This window comes from Lissotriton helveticus, chromosome 4_1, assembly GCF_964261635.1.
Source record: "Lissotriton helveticus chromosome 4_1, aLisHel1.1, whole genome shotgun sequence".
Taxonomy (NCBI): Eukaryota; Metazoa; Chordata; class Amphibia; order Caudata; family Salamandridae; genus Lissotriton; species Lissotriton helveticus.
Genome location: NC_136063.1, coordinates 1,739,387,353 through 1,739,403,699, shown reverse-complemented (window position 1 = coordinate 1,739,403,699; position 16,347 = coordinate 1,739,387,353). Strand labels below are relative to the sequence as shown.

The window sequence follows — 16,347 nt, the reverse complement described above, 5'->3', positions numbered from 1 at the left end:
CAATCAAAACAGTCTACAGAATTACAAAAAAACATGGTCCTCATTTTGGATTTCCAAATTGCTGATATATTTTGAAATATTTGTACAGTTAATTTACAGGTATTCAAATGTAGTTGTGCATCAGGGAAAATGTGTCATCCTGCAGCCTTTTCTTTCAATCTCCCTGTACCACAGCTAGATTGTCATATAGTTAATTTTACAATATCCTCTAACTCTGCTGTCAGAGAAAGATAAGTAAACACCCAGCTCCATGTTAAAAGAATAAGCAGCAGGTTGCATTTGACTTCTCTCGTTAAACACATAACAAATGTGACAAGATAAAAAAACATTTAAAAGTCATCTTCCTTGCTCATTCACCTTCTGAACTCCAACATGGCTATTTTGGGGGGGTTCTGCAGCACTCCCCGCACCCCTATTTCTAGCCCCATGCCTTAAGGTGTGATACACAACATTTGGTACATTAGCAGCTATGAAAAGGCTAACAATCAAAGTTTGGCCACCTCTTGCTGAGATATTCCCCTTATCATGCTAAGAACACCCTGTAATCCTCTTTGGTACCCCACTCTTTCTGTCGCTCTCTTTCTGTCTCTCGGGCTTAATCTAACTCATAGAATCACCCATTAACTCACTCAACCACTCAGGCACGCACAATTAACAGCCAAAGAGAAATATACATTTTCTGTGGTTTGAATGATGCGCAAAAACACACTTATTGTGAGAATAAAAACCACGAGTCTCCTCTGTTTTGCAAATGTGAGTTTTTCGCTGAAGAGAACTGGTTATGATGTAATTGCTGCAACTATTTAAAGTAATGACACTTACCCCGAGGAGCACCCTGGTGTAGGCATATGACGGCCCTTTCTCATACACTAAATAATAATAAACAAACAGGAAAATGTTCAGCCCCAGCCACGCGGTCTGTGAAAAAACAAAAAGGCCAAGAAGCGGATCAGGTAAAAGAATAACGATAATAAGCCATAGAGCATTATTCTAACAAGAAATGCCATTGGCTCACGGCGTCAATATCTATATTTTTCATCACATCTCAAATGGCTCTTGAATATTAACACCAGTACGATATCAGTCTTTGAAATTTGCGAAACCCATCACAATAGACACTTACGGTCATCATTATCATAACTGTGCGACGAGTAATGTTAGAGGATCTAATTTTGCTGTATAAGTGTTTTTAAAAGTATGGAAGACTGGGTGGAAGTGTGTTTGCGGTAGGCAATGTTTGCTTCAATTCCAGGGACATCAACAGTGAAAACCGGCCCAGTAGAGTAGACCATGAAACACACCCACAAACCGGCCCACACAGTGATCGGTGAGACCAGTCCATCGGGCAATGCCTGATTGTCCTATAGCCCAGGACTAACTATCATAACAGAGCAAGATATGTTGGTGCTGTAGATGTTGCTATACATTGTGAATCTTAAATCCCTCACGAGCCTTCAGTGCCATATACATTTTGTAAAATAAAGGATGCCACATTTTTCCAGTTTAGGTGGAGGCCATCCTGATAAAAAACATATCGCTAACACAACAGTGATTAGTAATACATTACATTTTATTTTGGGTAAATGGTGAGCATATGGAATTGTAAAATATCATCCTAACCAATCAAAAAAGGTGTGTATTTTCTTTCCCAAACTCTCTTCCTGTCTGTCACATTCACTCTCTCTCTTACACACACACACACACGCACACACACGGTCCATCTCACTCTTGCTCTCTTCAAACCTTTTTTTTGTAAGTTATTTTTATTATTGGAAGACCTTATACAGACCTCTGATTCAGCACATCAGAAAAATATGTCTCCCAATAACGCACTGTATATATTCCACTTTTAACAAAAGTACAATTAATTACAGCAAATATAAAAAAGAAAACCAATATTGCACATCGCCCCAAAGTTCACACCAGCTTATTCTTATATTGCACTTTTGCCCCAAATATTAACAAAAAGACTCCTCCCTCCACCAAGTCTATTCCAGTTCCCCCATAATCTCTTGAATGTATTATGTGGACCAGACATAAGTGCATACCGACATCCTAGTCCCTTCATTTTTAGGATGTTGAACCATCATTGTTCAAAAGTAGGGGTCCCTTCCAGTTTGAGATTCATCGACCTGGCTATCGGAGTAATTCAACAAAAGAGTTTTCTTCTGCAGTGATTTTATATTAGCTTCAGATGCATACCCAAACCTGCTGTCTGGACACCCAGTACAAAATCAATCTCTAATATATGTAGAAAGTATCCCTGTGTCTCAGCCCAAAACAGTTTCATTTTAGAACAGCTCCTGATGGTATGTGTCCAATTACCTCTGCCCTCCATTGAAAACGTAAAACAGCTATGTGAAATCTGGAGATTCATTTAATTCAAGAAAGCCAGTGTTCTAGACAGCAGTCATTTTGTGCAATATTGCATATGGCAAAAATTCGCCCCATTTAGTAATGAGATGTTAAACAAATTAATCTTATTCCAAGGCTCTACCGATATTAAGGCCCTCCCTAGACTGCCACTTCTCCAGAACTTTCTGGAATACGTCGGTGCCCCCATTTTGTCTAAGGATATTTAACCAATAACTAATAGACCTACATGTTCTAGTCTCTAACAGATCTTCAAATAAATCCAGGCTTGCCAGGATTCTTCTGAAATCAAATTTGATTAAAAAGTGCCTTAAATGGCTGACCGACGATTGTATCATCAATTTAGAGTACCTAATTTTGGATTCAACTTCAGTCCAATCCTCCCGGGAGTTCAGATTCAAACAATCCACAATTCTTCAATAGCCATTACTTACACGTCTGGAAGCAGTGTTTTAATCTATTAAGGGAAGATGGCCTATATAAATATCCAGTTCACAAAAAATCTCTAAATGTCAGATTAAAAAAACCTAACCCAGGGAATGGGGATTCCACTGAATACATGAAAAAACAAGACCCCTGTCCAAAGAAAAGAAAATGATTTTCTTGAGTCCCCTCACTCGCCCAGGGTTGCCCCTAGTTGACATGCTTCATCATTGGGGCCATCCCAAACAGCTGCTGCTGCTTGGGGCATGCTGCGACTTGCAGAACTACAATATAAATATCCGTTAAGCGGGTTACCCCACTAATGGGCAGTATATAGTAGTGTTTAAACAGTTGTTCCTTTCGTTTCAGGTGCCAATGCAAGATCTTGTATATGACTTTTTGTGATCTGATAAGCCTTAAGAAATCCTCTACCTTATATTCCTAAAAAATTACATTTATGAAAAAATCATCCATCCTTTTTGAGACTCATTGGAACTTAAAAAATCTATCACAGAATGCGTCCTTCACCGGCCTATAGAGAGTGCCTATTGCTAATCTATGTGTTTTATTAGACCAGATAAAAGCGAAAAACCTTCCCTCAATCTCTTTAAAGAACTTCATCTGAAGAGCGCAAGGGATAGCGGCGAATAAAAAAAATGCACAAAGGTAAAACCGACATGTGTATCAATTAAATATGCTCATTATTGAAATTTGCTAGATTGACCTAACTCGAAAAGGAGTGCCTTATTTTACTAATCATGGGGGAATCATTTAATGTGTATAACTGGTTAATATTCTCTGTTATGTATATCCCTATGGATTGGAATTAACTAGAGGGTGAAATTGGTTAAGGGGTAGGCATATGAAATTGTAAAATATTATCCTAACCAAGCAAAACATATTTGTGTATTTTATCTCCTACACTTTCTCTGCCCGTCTCTCATACACACACACACATCCACCAACCTCCCCACACACACACACACATACTGTCTCTCGCTCGCTTTCTCTCTCTTCAAAACTTGAGTATTTCTTCTCTCTCTCTTTCTATTTTGGAAGTTGTAGTAATAATGACAAATCTGTAAAATGCATTCTGTTGACTCGTCCTGCATCTCCCAAGCTACCGTGCACTAGTACAGTCATGTAAAACTGGTACAAATAAACACATTGGGGCATATTTATCATTTTTTTGTACAGCGCAACACAGCAAGCCACCTTGCTGTGCTGTGTGAAAGGTAAAGGGCAGAAATGTCCTGTAACATTATAATGCACATTCCTGTCCTCTCCTAGCACTGGCACACTTTTGGTTGCCTAACACCAACATAGACACCATTGCATCATGTAGCGAGGGTGCCTGCTTTGTAGGCAGGATTGTTTTTGTGCAAGAAGTGACACTTTCCTGCAGAGAAACAATTCTAAGAGGCATTCTCCTCTTTCAATGTTTGCAGCAGAAGGCATAACACATAGAAAGAGGAATAATAAAGATATTTCTCCTAGTTATACCTCACCTGGCGAGACATAGCATTTTGGCGCATTCCCAGGTCTACCACTAATGGTGAATCTGTGAATACGTCAAAATCCCCGGGTAGATGAGTGGGAACACCCATGCTCCACCCATGGAACGCCTCCCTTCCGCAGAGTAACACAATGCAGTAATTTGCATTGGTTTACTTCCCTTTAGGTTTGTCAAACCATGCAGAGCCTTGCAAGGTGGCCTTGCTTGGCTTGATAAAGCTCACTTAGGGTTTGCGTCGCCCTTGCGCCCTGTTGCAGCACAAAATATGCCTCATTGGACCTGCAGTGTGTTTCTTAAAAATAAATGCCTACAATCAAGATACTAAATAGGAAAATTAAGATGGTGGGAGGGGCAAACTGTGCCAGTAAAAGAACGAAAACACAAGCAACGCAAAAAATGAACTTTGTGGTTTTGACAGCCACGCCGCACAAAGTATCAAGAGCGTATTATGAAAACCCTATGAAAGACAATTGCTGCTTTTGCTCGTATGTGTGTTTGCAAAGAGAAATGAAGGAAAAATGGAGTAAAGCAGTTCTTCCAAAGCATATATACCAAGCGCAGTCCAAATTACAAAACAAACCACCTGCAGTGTGATCACAGGTAATCACTTGATCTACATTTCCTTCACTTTCAATCTCATTGGAAAGAAGTAGCTACCAGTCAGCACCAGGCTGCATACTTCCTTTCACCACCAAACACATGGGGGCAGCACCCTTAGACTGGAACTGTGGGGGTGGATTGTGGCTGGTGGGTTGGCGCAGTGATGGCTTTGGTGGGTCTTCTGGATTTCCTTGCCTTGCCCTAATTGGGTATTCCCCAGGGTGCCATTCAGTTGCCCTAAGCTAAACCAGGAGAATGTCATTGTCGTGAGGCAGGGCTGAGTGCGGATGGAAGGGTGGCTTTTGAGCTTTAAAGTCTCGGGAATTAGACGTTGTCACAGTTCTGCAATTCCGGCCTTGCTCTTTATTGCCTAATCTGGAAAACACGTGTTTCGCAACAAGGTTAGATTGCTTCTGCAGGGCCACATGTGGTCACAAAATAGTCACTTATTAATTTATGCATGCATCAATTACAAAGGAGGCGCCAAGTCTATTGCGCTGCTGATCTATTATGCACACCACTGCGCTCTTAGGAGGGGTAACGAATGCCAGACTCGAAAGAAACTAGAGCAACTAAATTAAGTGACTATGGTGTGAAAAGATGTGGCCCTGAAGAGGAGATCTAATTGTGAAACACATGTTACCAGATTACGTAACAACGGGCCCAGTCTGAGAAGTGGGCCCTCGCCTAATCATTTTAAACATTCTTACTTGGAACAACATTTACACCCAGCAAAAGTCAGGTAAAGGGTTTTTCAGTTTTTAAATACAGGACAGAGTCCCACAACGCTGGCCCTTATGTCGCCATCCTGGGAGGTTCTTGTTTCCTGGGCCAGGGCATGTAGGGACCGACCCAACATTTTAGGTGTGCAAGGGTTGTTTGGGCACTCCATGGTAAAAATGATGGGGCCGATATGGAAACGCCCGGTGCCTGCTATGGCAAGTCCGGCCCTGTGGCCGATGAAAAATCAAATAAATAATTAGTTTTCCCTCACACACAAGGTCCCAACACCCTACCGCTCTTACCTGCATGGGCCGCCACTGTGCGCAGTCCGTGCAGGTAACGGGGGGGGGGGGGGGATGTTTAATTTTCCCTCTGTATCGCCCCTCGAAATCCCACCCCACGCGGCCCCACCGCTGTTACCTTGCGGCTGATAAGATGGTTATTGACATTCACGTGAATGGTATTCATTTTATGGACCTCGGAAGGCTGAAAGGCTGAGAGAAATGCAATGATTCAAACTTATGACCATGAGGTCAAACATACCCACAGCGGATACATATTCTGTTGAGCCACCAGACCCAGGTCACTGCACCGTGTGCTCATAGCATGAACAGCAACGTCAACTCATCGTATGCAGGATTTTTTATGCGCAAGCACTTGGCTGGACAGTTTGCAGAGGAGTAATTTTGTAGAACATTTATACTGAATTACCTTGGAGGTGTTATCACTAAAATTCACTCTCAAATTATAAAACGAAAAGGTGTTATCACTAACCCATTCAAGTGGCAGACGTGTGAGCTTCCAGCCCTCTGCAGTGGGTGCATTGACCGGCTGAGTATCTTACCAGAGAGAGGCGTTTTTCAATGTGTCAATGAAATGCGTTGAATCAAGATTACTTTTGAGATTGTTGAGAGTGAAGGCTAGTGCACAATTCACTTCAGGGCGGAGGTCCCTTGTGAGAGCTATGTCGATGCTCAGTACTGAGTCAGCAACTGTCAGAGGCTTAAACGGTTTCACCCTGATAGAAATGTGCGTTCCAGTGCGAAGGCGAAGGAGTTGCCGTCAGTCCCTCCTATTCCACGATCCAGGTGTGATGGAAGAGTTTCTCCTCTGTGGCCCCTACCCTCTGGAACACATTGCTGTCGTCTGTTAGAACCTCTCCTGACTACAGCAAATTTAGGACAGCACGAACAACGTCCCTGTTTTAGATTTGGTTATAGCCCATTTGTGCTGAATGTGCGCCGATATACTCCGGTTGTGGTGATTCGTGCGCGCTATCAAATCATTCATTCATTGTGCAGGTTAGATAGACGTGCGTTGCGTGAGCTCTGTGGGTAACTGGGTCCTGGGGTAGCGGTCCATGCTTCAGGTAGAGATAAAGGCGCACTCTGGGAGATCCGGGAGGACGGCCCGTGAGGCAGTTCAGAATAGAGGCAGTGCTTTAAATGGGCCGGTACTCACCGTACCGGAACTTCTCCGTGGCCAAACAGAGTACCGGTACTCAAGGGGCAGCGAGCAACGCAGAAAGGAAATGGCTAGGTGCTTAACAGCAACACAGTGACAACGAGTGATAACTTTCACTGTGCTAATTAGGAAGCAGACCCAGGCGCGCAACGCCCATTGGAATCAAAAGGCTCCAACACCCCGCCCGCCCCCGACCACCCCCTCCCCCGTAGTGTGTGTTAGCTCGGGCTGAGACAGCTGCCTGTATCATTATGCACATTTGCACACCAAGAAAATCTCAGTAAAATTAGATATATGCTCCTGGACACGCCCCTTAGCACCGCCCCCAAACCCACCCCTAGTCCACAAATCAATTTGGTGAGTACTTGCACTTATTTTTTTCCATTTAAAGCACTGGCTAGAGGTAAGAGCTTTACGATTGTGTCCTTAATGCGGCCGGGTGCAGGCTGAGATAGGAAGATGGACAGCATTGTACCGGGCACGCCAGAGGCAAGGTGAGCACGCGCAGCCCTGTCCACCATGGAGCCCCCCCCCCCCCCCCCCGCCCGCCCCCCGCCCCCCGCCGTTCCAGGACCCGTTCCACGCGCAGCTCGGTGAATGCGCTACATGGGCAATAGTGGAGTCATAGGTGTCCACATAGTTGATCTTGGTTTGACGATTGGCGTAACAAACACGGAGGGGGGCCTCCCTGCACGGTACGTAGAGGGCCCCCCTCCGGGCTCAATCATGAGCTCTCTGGTAACACGATACTTACAAGAACTACAGCCGAGAACCAGTGATTGACCACCCAGTTGCCCATCCTCGCGTCTTCGGAGGGGGTGCTGCAGGGGAGTTCTTTCTTCTATGTCCTTGCTCTTCTGATGGTCGCGTGCGCGCCGGGTGTCCGCGCGGTTCTCTGCTTCTTTCCACTTCTGCCGCGCGCAGACCGGTCAGCGTCTTCAGATTCCACCTGTGCCTGATAGAGTGAGTTCCGTGTCCCGCCCCTGCCTTTATATCCTGGCGCCCAGCCCGTCCGCGCGCACCGCAACAATAGCTGCTCACCTGCAATCTTGACCAATAGTGCCCTGCCCTCACAGCTGGAAAGGGGTTTTCCTCTATCTTTCTTCCAGGAAACAAACCCTGTTATTTCCCATTGCCCAATTGTAAAAAAAAAAAAAAACGTGTCACACTCGTTCACGGTGAAGGCAGAGCAGGCGTGTGTGTGATGCGGCACATTAAAAGGCTGAAAATAGTAACAGAGAGACATGTCAATCATATAAGAGAGAAATTCATGACAAGGTATACATATAATTAGAATGACAGAAATATTTAATTATTTACAATGGATCGTGCTTGTTGTTCCTTGAAGACTGACCCAGAGGGTTTCCGTTGCTTTCAATGGGGGATACATTAAGCATGGCTGCTACTTGACTGTGTTTGAAAGTGCAGAGGAGCTGCTGTGGGAGCAGGGAGACACTGTCTGATGGTCATTGAAGGCACTCTGACACCACTAAGAGGAGACAATGCATCACCACAACCTTGACATTTGGTACAGAACGCTTTATGCCAGAGTTTGCTTGTTTTATTTTGGAATCTGTAGCCCGAAGTGCTTGTGGTGATCAACAGTGGGCGTTCACTATGTCAGAATAATAATGCCAGCAGGTACCCTCACTGAGCTGAACGCCCACTGCTGACAAATGCGGTGCCCCGGAGGCAGGGCACAAGTCCTAAAAAAAGAAGTCACAATGCGTAACTTTGCATGTGACATCACAGGAAGTAACCTCACTGGAAGTGACATCAATAGAAGTGACAACAGATATTAATACCTCAAACATATGTTTATCAGGTATATCATGAGTACATTTAAGCGCATTATGAGATTTAACAAATTAGTTTTGGCATTGGGGTTGTGACAAAAAAGTGGCGCAAACCCAACGCAAAATCTGGGCATCAACTTATACATTTATGTTTTTTAAACACTGCCACAAAGAAATTGGGAACAAGGAAAAGCATGGTAGGGGATCTGTTATGCTTAATTGGTTGCAAAGTCTACATTTTAAAATAATTGCTTGGGTTAAGGCATCTGCTGTGAAGGTGCCCAGTAAATCTCAGGGAATAGTAACAATGAAGAGATAACTCTGGTAGTTAATGCACTTGCTGGAGGGATCTGTGTTTTGTAAAGTCCCAGATTTTAATCAAAGTAGTAGTGAAGGTAAATGTGTCTCCTGCAAAGCACATCACCTAACTCACAGATTAAATATTTTTATTTTATATAGATAGTAAAGTGGGTTAATGCTTTTAACACAGAGATCATTTTGTTACCTGCGGTTCATAAATTGTAATCCTTCTAAAAGACCACAGTGAGGTATGAAGGACGTCACTCCTACACCTTGTAACCCTCACTGTCTCACGTAACTCATCTTGTACATTGATTTACAGATGTACATGATTTATTGTCAAGGTATAATGTGTATGTTATGTAAAGAGCTCTGACACCCTGCTTCGGGTTGCAAGCACTATAAAAGAAATAAAATAGTGCTATTGGAATTGTTATTTGTGTAAATACAGGGACAGACCAACACACCTGACATTCTTACAGATCATGCATCTACTTATATTCAAGGATGAACAAAGGCAGAAGCTGCCTCTCTTAAGTACTTGTGATAAAATAAAAAGCTGTGTGCCTTTGTTTCCCCTCCCTAGCATGTACATTTAAGTGTAGGTTCCAGGCCGCCTCCAGTCAGGATATTCAAACAAAAGGAGGCCTGATGGCCGCTTAACTTCGTAATCTTTGTAGGACTTAATCCTGAAAGAAAAAAGGAAGAAAAACAACAAGCCAAATGCGTTTGCGGTCTTATCAAAAATACCCAGAACAGATATTATGACACCGATTTTTCTTGCGGAGAGCAATGAGGTTATTGCTATGTATATCGATAGTTATGGACAACAGTTAATCAGTCCCTTTGGCCTAATTTTTCAGGACCACACCTTGGAATTAAAGGACTGGTGTTTTTTTTTGCTATAAACAATTATAAATTACATAAATTGTGTCTAGGACCACTTTCTTTTCTATGCTAAACTATACGATACCCAGGTCCTTTGACTTTGTCTGGGTTATACCCGATTTTCTTAATGGTTCCTTGTGCAGGGATTCCTGCGAGGGTTTGTTTGTGGTTTAATTTGTTGTGAGTAATTGATTTTGACTGTTTTGTATTTTCAATTCATTTAAGTGGCTTCACTTCACTGATTCTGAGACTTATCAGATATGTCTGAGAAGGAAACACTAGCCTATAGTGATGAGTACATTGATAGACTGCTGCTAGCATAGGGTATTGGTAGTTTCCTGGGTCGTACGACTCCCATCATTGATCTAACTCTTAATGATAAAGTTAACAAACTTGAGAGATTAGAAAAGAAGCTTATTAGGACTAGATTACACGGCCATGTCCTAAAACAATATCTACAAGCAAATATAATTCCAGTAGGGTTGCAGGTTCGTAATGAGCCTGCCATTTTTGTAGATAACCCGAAGTTCAAGGGGAATTTCAGTTTCACGCTTGGAATTGAAACTGCCCTTGAAGAGGTCGAGCGTCTCATTAAAGAAATTGCTGATCTCAGGAAGGAGATTATAGAGGACAAAGCACTTAACAACGCAAAAGAGGCACTTGAACGCCTAGAAAGAACACTGAAAGATTTTGACACGTTCACTCAATCCACCAAACTAGACAAACTTGCCAAGGATCTGAAATTCTTTGATAAAAAAATAGTGTACCCATACCTAGCGGAGGGCTACTACAAACAAGAGTCGCAAGGAAGGTACTCCACTAGGGGCCGAGGAGGTTACAGAAGGTACACTACTTTCTCAAACCCCTCTGTCAGTAGTGGATCTGAGAGTGAACAGCCCGGCACAAGTGGTGCTGCCCAACAGGAGTACCAAACTGATTTTTTAGAACAGGATCCATGGACAGAACCATGAGGCAGAGGCCGTACCTGGGGACGACCCAGGGGTCGAGGCCAACCAGCTTGGAACCAAGGCAGGGCCAGACCGGCCAAACAGGTCCAGTTCGGCCAGGAGATACACTGTCCAGTTCGGCCAGGAGATACACGGGGACATTCGGACACGCAAACAACACTACAGGTGGTGAACCCAAAGATTGAGACAAGATCAGGGAGCCCTTTGATCAACCTTTCTAACTATAACCTGACAATGGAGGAAGAGAAAATGCTTGGCAAGGGTCTATCTTTCGTACCGACAAGTCTACCGAATACATTCAACCTCAGGATTAAACTTCATCAGTTCTTTCGTAAGGTCAGACTGAAACACTACTTTAACAAAATTCCTTACCAGCCTGTGTTTAGTAATACTGGGCTTCGACCACCTTCCACTTTCACTCCACCTTCACAAATGATGCCTCAAAAGATTTTGGCTTATGAACAAGTGGTCGTGAGGGATGTTAATAAACTTCGGACAGAAAAGAAAAACACTAAGTACACCATAACTCGACAGGAACGACAGGCACTTGAGTCTTTGAAAACGAATTCTGAAATCATAATTAAACCCGCCGATAAGGGGGGAGCAATTGTCATTCAGAATAGGGAGGACTATAAGTCTGAAATTATCACACAGCTACCAGTTGAAGGTAATTACAAAAAACTGCCCACTGATCCAACAAGACAGATTGCAGCCTCTATTAAGGCTATTACTGAGGCAGCAGTACAGGAGGGTTACATTACCAAACATAAGTTTGAGTACTTAAACAACTCTCACCCTAGACTCCCAACAATATACACACTCCCTAAAGTGCATAAGCGGCTCAACAATCCCCCTGGTAGACCTATTATATCCGGCTGTGGCTCTGTGCCAGAGCCTTTATGCAAGTTCATTGATATATTTATCAAACCCATTGCAGAAGACACACCTAGCTACCTGAGAGACACAATGCAGGCGATACAACTAGTTGATGAACAATCTTACAATCAGGAACAGGACTTGTTAGTCACAATGGATATAACATCCATGTATACGAAGATCTACCAGGAGCAGCACTCAAGGTGATCAATAAAGTTCTGGATGAAAGGCCTAGACCACATAGAATCCCCACCAGTTTTTAGGTCTCGCCTTTACCATTCGGAAGGAATGGGAAATGGCGAGAATTCAAGTGCTCGAACTGATTGTGAAACCACCGCTTTTTTTCATGGCGTTTTCTTCGAGTGCACGTGGCCACAGGCACGCGCTTTTGGGCCATACACTTTCATGGCCATCTGTTCCCCAATGTCCCTCCCACCCTTCGTTTGATCTTGCCACGAGTTCAGGCTAATGGCCCTCCCCCCTCCCCAAGCACAGAGCGCGCATCGCGGCCGCACAGCACATCAAAGGGCTTCTCCCAGCGTGTGCTGTGCGGCTTCTCCTCCCCTAATTATGTGGCCGGCCTTACTTGTGTTTCCCGGCCGCTTCCCGGCCACTCTTGTATTTAATTAGCAGCAGCAGCATTTCTCCTGCGCCAGGCCACATCAAAGGCTCTGTGCCACTTTCACCCACACAGCAACACTTACAGACACGCAACGCCACTCACACCCACGCAAGCCCACTATCATCCACGCAACACCACACTCACCCACGCAACGCCACTCACCCAAGCAACACCACTCACACACGCAACGCCACTCATCCACGCAACCCCACTCATCCACGCAACCCCACTCATCCACGCAACGCCACTCATCCAAGCAACACCACTCACACACGCAACACAACTCACCCACGCAACGCCACTCACCCACGCAACGGCACTCACACACGCAATGCCACTCACACACGCAACGCCACTCACACACGCAACACAACTCACCCACGCAACGCCACTCATCCACGCAACGCCACTCACACACGCAACGCCACTCACACACAGGCAACGCCACTCACACACAGGCAACGCCACTCACACAGGCAACGCCACTCACACAGGCAACGCCACTCACACAGGCAACGCCACTCACACACGCAACGCCACTCACACACGCAACGCCACTCACCCACGCAACGCCACTCATCCACGCAACGCCACTCACACATTGTGGGTGCAGATTGTGGGTGCAGATTGTGGGTGCAGATTCAGAGTGCAGATTGTGGGTGCAGATTGTGGGTGCAGATTGTGAGTGCAGATTGTGGGTGCAGATTGTGGGTGCAGATTCAGAGTGCAGATTCAGAGTGCAGATTGTGGGTGCAGATTGTGAGTGCAGATTGTGGGTGCAGATTGTGGGTGCAGATTGTGGGTGCAGATTCAGAGTGCAGATTCAGAGTGCAGATTGTGGGTGCAGATTGTGGGTGCAGATTGTGGGTGCAGATTGTGGGTGCAGATTGTGGGTGCAGATTGTGGGTGCAGATTGTGGGTGCAGATTCAGGGTGCAGATTGTGGGTGCAGATTGTGGGTGCAGATTGTGGGTGCAGATTGTGGGTGCAGATTGTGAGTGCAGATTGTGGGTGCAGATTGTGGGTGCAGATTGTGGGTGCAGATTCAGAGTGCAGATTCAGGGTGCAGATTGTGGGTGCAGATTGTGGGTGCAGATTGTGGGTGCAGATTGTGAGTGCAGATTCAGGGTGCAGATTGTGGGTGCAGATTGTGGGTGCAGATTGTGGGTGCAGATTGTGGGTGCAGATTGTGGGTGCAGATTGTGAGTGCAGATTGTGAGTGCAGATTGTGGGTGCATATTGTGGGTGCAGATTGTGGGTGCAGATTCAGAGTGCAGATTCAGAGTGCAGATTCAGAGTGCAGATTCAGAGTGCAGATTCAGAGTGCAGATTCAGGATGCAGATTGTGGGTGCAGATTGTGGGTGCAGATTGTGGGTGCAGATTGTGGGTGCAGATTCAGAGTGCAGATTCAGAGTGCAGATTGGGGGTGCAGATTGGGGGTGCAGATTGGGGTGCAGATTGGGGGTGCAGATTGGGGGTGCAGATTGGGGGTGCAGATTCAGGGTGCAGATTGTGGGTGCAGATTAAGAGTGCAGATTCAGAGTGCAGATTCAGAGTGCAGATTCAGAGTGCAGATTGTGAGTGCAGATTGTGAGTGCAGATTGTGAGTGCAGATTGTGAGTGCAGATTCAGAGTGCAGATTCAGAGAAAACTCAGCAGCACCACCACCATTGCAATGCAATAGGTCTCGTTTTAACGCAAATTTAAGCTATAGGCCTTGTAAATGACAAAGCCTTTTATTTATGTTCCAAAAACCAGAACGCAAAAATAAAGGGCATTATCATTTACAATGCTAATAGTTCAGACTCGCGTTATTGCGAGACCTATTGCATTTCCAATGCTTGTTTAATAGATCTCCTTGAGATTGCTATGCGTAAAAACGTTTTCTATTTCAAGGGGGATTATTTTGTACAGACCAATGGAGTAGCCATGGGGGCAAGCTTTGCACCTGATTTGGCTATAATATACATGGATGCTTTTGAACATGAACATGTCCTCAATGACTGTAACCAGTACCGTGCGAATATCAGACTCTGGCGTCGATATATCGACGACCTGTTGTTGATATGGAACGGCAGTAATGAACAACTTACGTCATTTCATGTGTGGCTCAATAACAGGAACAGAGAAATTCAGTTTTCCCTTGACTATAGCAACAAGGCGATTCATTTCTTAGACATCACAATTAGGGAAGAGGAAGGCAAACTGCATACTACTCTCTTTAGAAAGTCCATTGAAAAAAACACACTGCTGAGATACTCTAGCCACCATCCTCGCAACCTCAGGGATAACCTCCCTTATGGGCAATTCCTGAGGTTACGTAGGAACGGCAGCAGAAAAATTATTTTTTTCACTGAATCAGCCATTCTAATGGAACGTCTATTGGATAGGGGATATCCGAAGAGGCTTATAAAAAAAGCAAGAAAAAGAGCATGGTTCTGCCATAGAGGACATCTTCTTGAACCAAAACCAGTGAAACCCAAAAACAATGAAAGAATGACTTGTGTTACCACTTTTAACACCCGGAGTACAGAGATAAAGCAGGTTATCAATAGCCATTGGCACCTAGTGGCAGACGAAATCGGCATGCCGGAACCCCCGATGCATGCATTCTGCAAGGGTAGGAGTGTGAGGGATTTTGTGGTCCAGTCATTCCTACCAAAAAGAAGTATGGACAATCAGACCACGCTGTGGAATATACCTCCAATAGTAGGTCACCACAAATGCGGGTCTTGCAAGGCCTGTACAATGGCAGTGGAGTTGAAAACATTTTCATACAATGAACATAGCCACGTGTTACAACACCATACCAATTGCAATACAATGGGAGTGATTTATGCTATCCTTTGCCCTTGTGGCTTCAGGTATATAGGCCAGACGGTGCAGAAAGTTAAAACACGTATTCTACAGCATTGCAGTCGAGTACACTGTAAAGTCCAGGGGGCACCCCTAGTGGAACATTTCGTGAAATTTGACTTCCCCCCTGAAAGTCTTAAGTGGTGGATAATCGAGAAGGTTACAAAAAAACCACGGGCGGTAATTTTGCTAGTATCTTAAGCACCCGTGAGTGCAAATGGATGCATATGTTGGACACAGTCAGTAGAGGTCTCAATGAATATGAAGAGGTCCCGTCCCCTACCTGACGGAAAGACAACTGTTTGTTTCTTTAGCATCATTCTCCTCCAGAAAAACGCCAGTTATACACGGAGTACCGCAGGGCTCCGCGATCAGTCCCATTCTTTTTAATATATACTTGCAGCCCCTGCTATCTATAATTAAATCTTTTGGAGTCAGCCTAGTTAACTATGCTGACGACACTCAGTTATTGTTCTCCCTAGAAGGGGAACAGGCGGTATCTCAGGATACTTTCCAGCAATGCATGCAATGCACGGCTGGCTGGCTCAGGAAAAACTCCCTCCAATTTAACAGCGGAAAAACCAAAGTGCTGTACTGCTCCTCTGCAAGGATATTTAAACCTCTACCGTGCGAATTTAAACTCACCCCTGAGGGGGAATCTATACTGCCGGTTAAGAAGGTACGCAACCTGGGGGTTTTAATCGATGACAACCTCCAGATGGAATCCCATGCTACTAAGACCGCTAATGTATGTCTCTCGTTAATTAGGCTGTTGAATTTGAATTAGATTTATAAAGCGCATAGCTACCTGAGGGCGTCCCAGCGCTGTGACTCGTCAGGTTAGATCTAGGGCAAGGTGGTTCAGGGGAACAGCCAGGTTTTCAATAGCTTACGGAAGACCAATAGATTGGTTTCCCTCCGGATGTCGAGGGGTAGGGCATT

The 16,347-nt window shown here is 44.7% G+C and overlaps 1 protein-coding gene across 1 annotated transcript in view; it reads right to left on the bottom strand.

Moving 5' to 3' along the window:
- The window catches only part of NOX1 (NADPH oxidase 1), a 47,543-nt gene extending 39,479 nt beyond the window's left edge, over positions 1 to 8,064 (bottom strand). The window contains exons 1-2 of the mRNA XM_078688413.1: positions 7,854 to 8,064; positions 823 to 918 (exon numbers count right to left, since the gene is read on the bottom strand). Coding sequence (XP_078544539.1) covers positions 823 to 918; positions 7,854 to 7,898 — 141 coding nt within the window. The 5' untranslated portion in view covers positions 7,899 to 8,064. The remainder of the gene's footprint in view (positions 1 to 822; positions 919 to 7,853) is intronic.
- Positions 8,065 to 16,347: the final 8,283 nt, after the last annotated feature.